This window comes from Cavia porcellus, unplaced genomic scaffold (genome assembly GCF_034190915.1).
Source record: "Cavia porcellus strain 051 isolate PalLab524CR breed Dunkin Hartley unplaced genomic scaffold, mCavPor4.1 scaffold_14, whole genome shotgun sequence".
NCBI lineage: Eukaryota > Metazoa > Chordata > Mammalia > Rodentia > Caviidae > Cavia > Cavia porcellus.
The window spans coordinates 43,078,470-43,090,826 of NW_026947497.1; the positions used below are offsets into that span (position 1 = coordinate 43,078,470).

The window sequence follows — 12,357 nt, forward strand, 5'->3', positions numbered from 1 at the left end:
GAATGAAATAGTATTGAAAGCAGAAGGAAAGGGAAAAAAATAAAACACCACCCTTATATGGATGGGAACAAAAATTAATTAGTGATTTCTCATCAAAACCAGTGATTATCACAAGGTAGTACTACCAGGATAGATTTGAATACTCACTAAAAAAATAAAATTGGAAACCAAGAATTCTATATCCAGCAAAACTATTCTTCAAAACTGGAAACATAAAGACATTCTCAGACTAAATGAGATTAAAAGAATTCACTTTAGAACCCTGCTTGTAAGGAAAAGACACCAGATGGTGACCATATTCAGAGAAATAATGAAGATCAAAGGAAATAGTAAATGTATTCATACATATATAAAGTACATAAAACATTTTCACATTTCTTCCCTTAACTGCCTTAAAACTGTATGGTTACATAAGAACATAATTATGAAACAAATGCTAAGGATATAATTTTATATATGTAATACGTATGACAGTAATAACAAAAAGGGGAGGACTGGCATGCAGCTGTGAAGCGAAGCTGCTAGGTATCCCTGGAATTATTTTAATATTAGTCAAAACAATCCATAGGTATAGCTAAAAATAATTTATAATTTTAAAACTCCACAATGTAATTATAATAGTAAACTAAAGCTAAAATTATGTGTATACAATGCAAATGAAAGCCTTAAAGAAGGAATGGATAAAACAGATTATGTGAATGACATAAAACAAACTTTAGTAAAACTCCATCCATACCAATCCCTTTACCAACTTGAATGGACTAAAAACTCCAATCAAATGCAATAGTGTGTCAGACTGTATTAAAAATAGCAAGTTCAAACTCTTTGCATAAAAGCACTTTACATTCCTAATGCAAATAATTTAAAAGAAAATAACCATAGATCAAAAAGACAGAGCTCCAAAAGATAACTATTGCAAATAGGGCTGCTACGACTATGAATGCACATATATCACTGTGGTATGATGTTTTAATTCTTCTGGGAAGATACCCAGAAAGGCAATAGCATGGTCTAACGGGACCTGTAATCCTAGTTTTTTGAGGAATCTCCACACTGATTTCCCCAATGGTTGCACCAGTTTATACTCCCACCAGCAGTGGAGAAGGGTTCCTTTTTCCCTACAGCCTCTCCAGCATTTGTTGTTGATTAATTTCTTGATGATAATCATTCTTTCTGGTGTGAGCTGCAATCTCAGTGTTGTTTTAATTTACATCTCTCAAATGACCAATAAGGTTGAACATCTTTTCATTATTTATTTGCTATTTGTATTTCTGCATCTGAGAAGTGTATAGTCATTTCAGATACCCATTTTTGAATTGGATCTCTGAATTTGGGGTCCTAATTTTTTTCAGTTCTTTATATACTCTAAAGTTCTTTGTCTATGACACAACTGTCTATAATACTCTGAATAACTAGAATGAAGATAATAATATACAATGTATATTATTATTTATCACTACTCTCCTACTAGCCTATTTTGAAACTGTTTTATTGGTATATTTATTTTTGTCTTTAAAATAAAAATAAAAATAAAAAAAACAGAGCTAAGCAATACAACATCAGAAACAAGCAAAAATGGACAAAAACCTTTGTTGTTATATGACAAGCAAAAATGTACTAGATATTACACCAAATACCTATACCAGAAGGGGAAAAATAATTAACTAGACTTCACAAAACATAAAAACTATTTTAGTCTTTAGACACATTGCTAAGAAATGGAAAAGATAAAGCTCTAATTAGTAAAAATATATATTTACATAATATACAAATTAGATATCTCCTAAGAAATTAATATCCAGAATGGAAAGAACTCCAGTAATTTAAGAAAACAAAACTCTTATTTCAAACAACGTGCAAAGTTTTGAATGGACTTCTATATAGAAGATACATAAATGTCTACTAAGCACTTGAGAAAATGCTCAACAAAATTCATTAAAAGAGAAATGCAAATAAAATACAATAAAACATTCTTATTACATTATTTGTTATAATAAAACACTACAACCAATACAAATAACCCTCAATCAATGATTAAAAGAATTTGGAAATAAAAGAAAACGAAGTGATCTTAAGTTGAACAGTGAGGATAAACCTCAAAAACACCGGTAACGAGTAAGGTAGCAGTCACAATAGACTGAGACTGTATGATCCCACTCACAAGCTATTTCCAGAAATGACAAATCTATAGACATGAAAAGCAGATCAGTTGCTTAAGGCTGTCATAACATTTGAAATTGCCTGCCTACCACCCTTACTTAGCAATGACCTCAAGAAAATAGAATGAAGGGCCAAATTGCCTGAAATTAAATCTGATGAATGGAAGCTGAAAAAACAAATTCACTATAGAAAACCAGTGGGGCTACAGATTAAGATTTGCACCACCACTATATGTAATGTCGGCTTACATTTTTATTGCATTAATAAAGAAGCTAACTTACCAGCTACATTGCACAAATGCTAAGAGTAAAACCTTCTAAGACCTGGTGACCTGTGACCAGGCCAGCTGAGGCCTGGTTAGCAGTCTCAGGCCATCTGAAACGTAAAATTGCCAGGATTATTCATTTCTCCTTTTGTTTCAGTGTGCATTTTCCAAGTGTTTTACTGAAAAGAAATTGTCAAATTTTACTTTTACAAGTTATTTAAAATAGCAGTCCTTTTGCCACAAGCATTTGCCAGTCTCACATTGCTAATGCCCGAGCATCCTCTATCATTTTTTAAAAATCATTTTCAACCCATTTTCTACATTAAACTTTGTTAGAGGGCCTATTCATGTGAAAAACAATGAGAAAAAATAATTGTATGTCTCCCATTTAATAACATAAGACCATGTTTTGATAAGATACCAGGAAATACAGCTTTGTTGCTTGTGGGGGAAGAAGATGTACTCGGAGGTAAAGCGGGTCCACAATGTCATTATAGTAACTAGTCAGGGAGTCTGAAACAAATTCACATCACCTCTCAGGTCATAGTTTTTACAAACAGAAAGGATAAAGACAGGCTAAATAATATACACATACTTTGCATGTTTCTAAGATCTAGAGTTCTACACTTAATGAATATTTCTTTACTGTTGAGTTTTCTGGTCATTTTAATTGCAGAAAATGAATTAAACTTCTATCTGCATGCTGGAAAAATACAGGGAAACCTTCAGTTCAGATTTATTATTAGGCAGATGTGTGAACCGCTAATACAGAATCACAGGGTATTATTTACCCTATTTTGAATTGTGCTATTTTATTGCTACCACTTTTCTTCCTTGGGATTTAAAAGAAATATCAAGTGGAAGTTTTCACATTTGCAGTCTGTAGCTTCTAAGATCAGTCTGTACATGCAGCCCAAAGTTGCTTCATTCCCCCAAAGGAAGATTTTCAGACAAAAAATGTGTCCTCGGTCACAATTTTTTGTTGTAACCATAGTGATAAGAATAAAGAATGAAAAAAAAAAACTAAAAATATCTGAAGACACACAGACAGCTTTAGGAATTTGACCTACTCGGTGTCATATGATGAAGAAGTTAATCAACTGAATTACCTACAATACTTTGGGTGAAATGTTCTATCAGGAAGAGGAAACGCGTAGGCTGTGTATCTGGAGCTATTATCGACAATCAAAAAAGTCAGTATGAATGAAGATGACTGACAATCTAAAGGTGCATAAAATCTAATGCTCTTAAAAATAGAGTATGTATCACTAGCAAACGAAAGCTCATTACTTTTGTATTTTTTCCATAAATCTTGTTTTCTCACCATTATGTTGAATATTTTCTCTACTTTAAACTAAAGCATTCCATGCACCAGAAGAATTTTTAACCAGATGGAGCAATATGACTAAATTTAACATTGTAGTGCCCTGTTTTATAAGAGAAAGTGCCCCATCCCTAGGTATTAAAATGCAGACAAAGGACTGGGGATATCACTCAAAGGTACAGTACCTGCCTGGGAAGCATGAAGTCATGAGTTTGATTCCTGGTACTAAAAAAACAAACAAAAAGTGCAAATAAAATGTTCTTAAATGAAAGGTTCTTTTTGGAAATTTTAAATTTTGTAAAAGTTTTAATAGATTTGATCATTTACAAAAAACTTACTATAGCACAAGTCACTAAGCTAATCTGTAAAAGACTTTAAAAAGGAAGTCCTTACTGTCAAGAATGTTTTAATCACCCAGTTATGGTTTTGTAGCATTGATTTTTAAAATACCAGCACCTAATAAAGCAGAAAGAGCATTAATTTGGATAGAATGGACACAAAGATTTAGCTTATCAATGAGCTTAGAAGAGTCTCTTTGTAAGCCTCAATTCCCTTTTCTATACAATCACCATCCATAAGAATATCACCTTCTTTAGCACAAAGTTCATTATGCAGATTACTATATGGGTGGAAAACGATGACATTTTAATGTGTATCTCTATAAAAGTGAGTCAATATACAATTAGTTTCCATATTTAAACATTTTAAAAATAAAAATAACAAAAATACTAATACTAATAATAATATATAAAGTTTATAATGAATAATAAAAACAAACATATACCAAGCACTTAAAATTATATATTTTGCACCAATGGTTTCACTTAACTCTCACAACCTTTAATGATTTAAACACTATCAGCCTTAAATACTCAAGAAGAACAAGCCATAGGAGGGATAAACAACTTGCTCCCAAACAGCTCTTAAGTAATACAGAAAGGAAGTCCTTCAGGTTCTTAATCACTTTCTTCATCTCAGCAACAAAATACCCAACATCTGCAATTTAAGGGAGGCAAAGTTTATTTTGACTCACAGAAGTTTCAATCCACAGCTGGTTCCATGGCAGAATGGCACTGCACAGGGACATGGCAGAGGAAAAGCTGCTCCTGGCAGGGTGGCCGGAAGTTCAGGGAGTGGGGTAGGGGAGGCAGATAGATCCTTCCAAGCCTCACCCACCCAGTGACCTGCCTCTTTGATCAGGCTTTTCCTCCTAGCGTCACTTTAGCTATTAACTCATCAATGGACTACTCCACTGATGGGTATGGAGTCCACAAGACCAATTGCTTCTCAAAAGCCCCAAGGATGAGCACATGAGGTTTGGAAGGATGTCTACATATAAACTGTCACTAGGCAAGCTAATACCAAAGCCATGCTCAAAAGCTAACTCACTGTGATATATTCCAAAGTAGTCAGTAGAAGAAATTATTCCTGTGAAATTACTGTATTAACTTGAAAAAAAATCATGATATTTTAAGTTACTAATACTAGCATATAAATTTCTGAAATACTTGATTATTTTGTTGCCTTTGATTTTTAAGCTATTGCTTGTTATAGAAAGATAACAACTTTAATATACAACAGTAAAGTACAATGTAGAACATTCTTATAGAAGATTACTCAATCATAAATAATGTTATAAAATATATTTATAGCTTAGAAACATGAATAATAAAATGCAAAAGAATCAGATGTTCAATCAATATGTAAGAATACAAAGTTTTCATAAAAATAATTCCATATGCCAGGAAAATTATAAAAATATGTATCAGATGTTCATTATTGCTATTTCTTAGATATTTTATGTATTACAATACTTTCCACATTTTCTATATGCAGAATTTTTCTCAGTTAAAAAGTCAAACTAGTCAAAACCACAGTGAATAAATGCCAAAGTTGAAGAAATTGTTTTAAGTATGATGGATATAACAGCATCAAAAGAAAGTCCACATAAATGTGGACTAAGGACAAAGGAATGAAACTAAAAATATAATGAAATGTCATTCTTTATTCACCTTATTCATACCTTCTGCTATAGTTAATCTTGACTGTCAACTTGATTGCCTTATGAGAAACCCAGGAGATAAGGAAAGCACACTTCTGCTTGTGCATGAGTGGGTCAGTGTGAGTGAGATAAACGTGGGGATGCATCCTTCTCTGTCCCTTCTCTTTCTAGCTCTTTCTGACCCTTACTCTTCCTAGATGCCATGAGGTAGGTAGCTTTGCTCCAACATGCCTGTTTGCTATATTTTTCTGCCTCAAAACCAACCAAACATGGACTAAAACCTCTGAACTTTTCTCCATTAAGTTGCGTCTGGCAAGTATTTTTCCCAGTAGCATAATGTAATTGATACATCTTCCTACTGGGAGAGCCTTTTTTCATATATCAAAAAGGGTCTTGAAATGTTTATTTATTTTTCTCCCGATTAAACTATGAACACATCATTTCCGAACACAGCAGAAAGCTGTAGCAGCATGACTATACAAAGAGAAAACCTAATATATAAAAATAAGTTGCATTCCTCTACATTAATGATAAATTATCTGAATAGGAAATTAAGAAAATCATTCCATGTATAACACCATCAAGAAAAATAAAATTTTTAGGGATCAATTTAAACAAAGAAGTGATGATCCCTACAACAAAGACCTTAAAGCATGAATGGAAGAAATTGAATATATAGATACATGGGTAGACAGCTATGTTCATTCATGGAAGAATTCATAGTAAAATATCCATGCTATCCAAAATAACATACAAATTCATTATAATCTCTATCAAAATTCCAATGATGTTTTAGACAAAAGCTTAAAACTTATAAAGACCTACAAAAATATCATATAGCTAAATCAATCTTGAGAAAGAAAAACAACCAGAAACAACCAGAAACTGTGTTTTAAGGCCATAGCATTCAAATTAATATAGTACAAGCATTAAAAACAGGCAAACAAGCCAATGAAATGGAATACAGAACTCAGAGCTAAGCCCACACATACACAGGTAACTAGCTTTTGACAACGATGCCAAGAATATACAGCAGGGAAAGAACATCCTCAATAAACAGAATTGGAAAAATTGTACATTCTTGTACAAAACAATAAAATTGTACTTTGCCTCATGTCAAAATTAGAAATTAACTCAAAATAGAATAGATTTAAAAGGTCTGAAACCATAAAACTTCTACATGAAAACAAGGGGAAAGTTTCCAGAAAATTATCTTGGCCAAGATTTTTTAGAATCAACCCCTACAGCAAACCAAACATACTGAACAGACCAAATAAATAATTAGCAACTAATTCAATTTAAAAATAGAAAAGGTCCTGAATAAACATTTTTTTTTCCCAAAGTAAATTGGAAGTGGTCAGGGCCAGGAATTTAGTTAAGCAGCATTAAATGCCACTTAACTAAAAACTGGAAAGAACAAGGTTATGAGTTCAATCCCCGGTACCAAAAATAAATAAATAAATTGGAAGCAGTCAGCAGGTATATGAAAAATGTGCAATATCATTAATATAAGAAATACAAATCAAAATCACAATGATATATCACCTCACACATGTTTTTATGGTTTCTGTACCAGTCAGGTGTTTCTGTTGCTAGGCAAAATACATGCTTCACAAACTTAAAGAAGGATTTTACTTACCTCATGGTTTTAGAGGTTTCAGTCCATGGTTAACAAGCTCTAAGGCATCATTATAGTAGGATGGGATGGTGGAACAAACCTGCTTACCTCATGGTGTCTGGGAAGCAGAACAAGAGAACAGCACAGGAACAGGAGGGCCCAGGTACCAGATACAGAACCAAAGTCACGTCTCCCTACCTCACAGAAACAACCAGAAGTGGGCTTTACTAATCCCCCGGACAGCTTCCAAACCAATTGCTCTGAGAATCCAGTTTAACTGTCACAGCTGTTACCAAATTAAGAGATAAATGTTGGTGAAGACAGGGAGGAAAGAAAATCCTTGAACACTGCTGATGGGACTGTGGATTGCAAAAATAGTTTGTCAAAACATTATTAATTTTTTTTCAAAAAATTTAAAAATAGAACTAATGTAGGCCCAACGGAAGCAGTTGCTTTTGCTTCCCTCATCCGTATCTCCTGTCCCTATATTCCTGGGCATTCTGTAACAACTTGGCAATGCCAGCATCTGCACTTCACTGCCTAAGGGCTCCCTCTAGCACAGGGTTTCACCTGTGTAGCAAGTTAGAATTGGCAGGAAATTAAGTGCCTCTCATTGGAGAGGCCATTAACATTGCCTGGGAAGAGTTGGTGGTTAAACAGTGTGGGGAACAGTATGGAAGTGCCTCAAAAAATTAAAAATAGTACTACCCTAGACCATTTTGGATATCTATTCAAACAAAATGAAATTGATATGCAAAAGAGCTATCTGCACCTCAGCATTTGCTGCCAACATTAGTCACGATAGCCAAGAAATGAAATGAGTCTATGTTTCTATCAATAGGTGAATAGAAAAAAACCATGGCACATATGGACAGTGGAATATTATACATCCATAAAAACCATGCCATTTATAAAAATGCAGACGAATCCAGAGGACACTGTGCTAAGCAAAATAAGACAAACACAGTAAGACATATTCTGTGATTTCTCTCACTTGTGAAACCTGAGAAAGTTTGATTGATAAATGTAGAAACTAGAATGCCAGGATAAGCCATTGGGTGAAATGGAGAGATGTTGGTCAAGAGGGGGAACACATTGCCACTTATTTAGTAAATAAGTTATAGAGATATAATACATATCTAGCACAGTAATCCAAGGACAATTTAATAAAAATAAGAGAAGTGGAAAAGGAGTGAAATAGTTAATAACATTGTATTATTTATATGAAATTTACTAAGAGAAACTTAAATGCCCTAACCCTCACCACACACACACAGAGGACAAATATGAATGATGTTAGATATGTCGATTAATTTTGGGGCAATTATTATACAATATATGCATGCATCAAATTAACACCTTGAATATTTCTGTCCATTACACTTCAATTAATCTAGTAAGTGAAATTAGGAAAAATCAAGAAGAAGCATAAGGTACTGCATTAAGGATAATTCACTGGGATTTCTCATTCCTTAATTACAATTTCCATCACCTCATTAGATTTAAGGATGAGAAATGTTCCTCTATATGGTTTATTAAAGTGCAGACAATACTGCCTTTTATTTTACTAGCAGCTCAGAAAATGAATTATTTTCTTACTATAAAATTCAATTTTTTAAATAGATAATGTGTATATAATTTTTATAATTTTGACTGTTCATCAGAACCAAATCTATTTAGGAAAAAATATTTAGCATCAGTATTTAAGATCTGCTGGTTGGTCATATACTCAACTAGCTGTAACTTATGTTATATCAGAATTTTTTTAAAAAGTTAGAAGATTTGAAGTCATTAGTACCTCCAAAAAATAGTTACTAATATTTTCAACCTGTCTCCCTTTAATATATTAAGCTAAATGCAAAGAATTTCAAGGACAAAGAACTTGTAAAACAAAATAAAAGAGAAAGAAGAGAAAAGAAAAGTAATGATAAAAGACAGAAAGAAATGGAAGGAAAAGAAGAACAAAGGCATGAGGAACTACTCACCTCCACTGGTCATGTCCCAGTAGCGGTCAATCTGCTTCTGGGTTGGAAAGTGACCGCAGTCATTGCAGTACTTAAGGAGCTCGCTTCTGTCTAATCCTTGCCAATCTTCTCTCTTGGCAAACATTGTTTCATAGACTAAAACGCCATAAGGTGAGAGAAAATATTTTCTTCATGAATAATATGCCGAGTATAAGCCACCTGGAAGATTCATCTGACTTGAAGAACTTTTAGCTCCAGCTTTATTTTCTTGTCTAATGAAAAGCCTCTGCGAGTGAGGTGTGCCAAGTCTCCTACTGGCAAAAGCTAGACAGCACTGCTCTTCCCTCCTCCCTCCATCCACTGCAGGGACACAGACTGGATTTCCTCACGAGAACACCAGGTTCCTCCACCTTGCTGCATGGCTGTTGATCACAGATTACATATACCAGTGCTCACACCCTATCACAAGACATAGCTTTTCAATTTTATTTTTGACTAAGTAGTAGTCATTGTACATATTAATGGGGGTTCCGTGTGATATTTCAGTACATGTACACAGTATGCACTGGTCAAATCCAACCTCCCTTTGTCTACTGTCCAAATCTGCTTCCCAAACTGGTAGTTGCTGTTCCAGTTTTCTGGTTGACTTCTGTTTTTTTAATTCCATAATTAAGATAAAACATGTGTTTCTGTGTCTGGCTCATATAACTTAGCATAATATCTTCCAGTTCCATCTCCATCTTGCTGCAAAGGATAAGAACTCATTTTCTTTTGGGCTGAATACTAACTTAGTATTTTCTGTATTCAGTCAGATAGTGATTCTGTATGGTAGCTATTGTGAACAATGCCGCAGAAAACACAGCTATGCAGGTGTCTCTTTGGCATGCCAACCATTTCCTAGGAATTTCTACCTAAAAGTGGGATAACTGAATCACATGGTGGATTTCTTTGGACTGCTTATTCAGTGTCCTATTTGTTCACTAAGTTGAAGCCATGTCTACATTTTGCTCACTGATTTAGTTTGATCTTACTTCCTTGTTTAAGGTGCTTTGGCACCCCTGGGTGAAAACTACCATGCAAAAATCACATAGGTAGGATATCTGTCATCTATGTCTCATCTCAAGAGCATTGCCACATACAATTTGTAGGTATAGTTTTAGAAACATACTGGATTAACCTCATGGAACTGATTATTATTCCGCAAAATAGGATAAAAGGGACTGTTTAAGTATGTCAAAGTACAGATTTAGCTTTGAAATAGAGGTTCCCAGTAGCAAGAGGCAGCTGTGTGGATTTGAACAGAAGTTTTATCATTCAAGCACTGGATCGTATGGATTGCAATTTTCTATTCATTCACTCTTTCATTCAGTTGAAGGCGATAGTAATGAGACATCAACACAAACCAAATCCATTGTTTTTGGTGCCCTAATTCATGTCTCATTGTCCCTTACACTTCTGTGCCTTTTGAAATAATCTGTAAGTGCCAGCATCTGCATGTCATTGCCTAAGGGCTCATTCTGGCACATGGCTCCACTCTGCCCACCTGTGCAGCAAGCCAGACAGAGCAGGAAATCAAGTCCCCCACTCCACTAAAGTGGCCAAGGGCCAGACAAGAGAGAGTTGGAGGATGAACACCTCACACTGGAGGGAAGCAAGCCCGACTGTTTCGCTGAGCTCTCTCTCTCCCATCCCTGCCTTCCTTCTGTATTTCACTAACAGTATTTTCCGACATACAATTCCCAAATAAGTTAGTTGTACTTGAATTCCTGTATCTGGATCTGATTCTAAAAAAAACAAGCTAAGATAAAAGAATGTTACTTTTTCTTTTTTAAAGTGGTTAAATATATTTATTATTCAAAAAAATGCATGTTTCTGTCAGCTTTCCTGGAATCAGCCAGTTTTAAATGTTCTTCATAAGACCAGATTGATGGACACAGCATTATAACTTTGTTGACTATATTAATAGGTAACAGAGCCCCTAAACTGCATATTATGCCTTAAAAGCAAACTTGCAGTAAAATAAACAAGCACAACTTACAAACTAGGCTGGTGCAATTGGAGTAAATATAAAACATACATCATTAAAGTTGATGAAATTTTTGAATGATTGAAATATGCTTAAAAATATGCACAGATCTCTTTCAACATATCACCCAATTAGTAATCAATAGACAAAAAGAAAGGTGAATTTACTTAAGCACATGAAGATAAATAAGAAATTACAAAGGCAATGAACATTAGGGTAATTAAATTGTTATTATAAGTGGATGCTTTGTTTGAGAATTCTTTATTCACATAGATTTCTTTACTGTTCAGATCCTACATTAAACAGAGCACCATGTGTCGTAACTGAAGTTCATTTTTTTTCTGTTTCTTGCCTTATGTCAGACTATTCTCAGAGGAAGTATCAAAGAAGTTCCACATAAGTCCTACGATAAATCCTTGTTCACAATGTTCCAATGGCTTCCCAGCTTTCTTAAGGTAAAATACAACAATCTACAAAAGCTGACACAACTGGAGCTCCACACTACTTCTCCAGCCGTACTTTGTCTGTTCTCTCTCACAATTTCAGTAACATCCATCTCCTTGCTTCCTCAACACTAGCAGCCTCCAGCTAAAGTCCTGGTACTTACTTCTCCATCTGCCTAGAACATTCTTCCTCCACCTATTCACCTGGATCACTCTCCTTTTTTTATAAATTTTATGCAGAAAGCTGCTTAGCAAGAAACCAACCGTCTCTCTCTTACACACACGCGTGTGCGCGCAAACACACACAAACACTTCTTTCTCAATCTCTAGAGAAAAGGAATCATTTCAGCACAGGAAGTTCTGGATATTTTATTTGTTAAAAGATAGTTTATCATAACTGATAAACTCAATGAAAGCTATGTTTTTAACTAGAGTAGGTATTTGTTGATGAACATAGTAACTGTCTTCATGCAACTCATAGTTCAAAATGCGAAACATTTTATAATCAGCACAGTCCAAGAAAAATTTTATAAAGCCATGATGGTTTTATAAAGC

At 34.3% G+C, this 12,357-nt stretch overlaps 1 protein-coding gene across 1 annotated transcript in view; it reads right to left on the reverse strand.

Moving 5' to 3' along the window:
* Positions 1-12,357, reverse strand: part of LOC134478633 (IQ domain-containing protein M-like) — a 238,757-nt gene that overhangs the window by 130,834 nt on the left and 95,566 nt on the right. Inside the window, exon 7 of the mRNA XM_063260519.1 lies at positions 9,355-9,489. Coding sequence (XP_063116589.1) covers positions 9,355-9,489 — 135 coding nt within the window. The remainder of the gene's footprint in view (positions 1-9,354; positions 9,490-12,357) is intronic.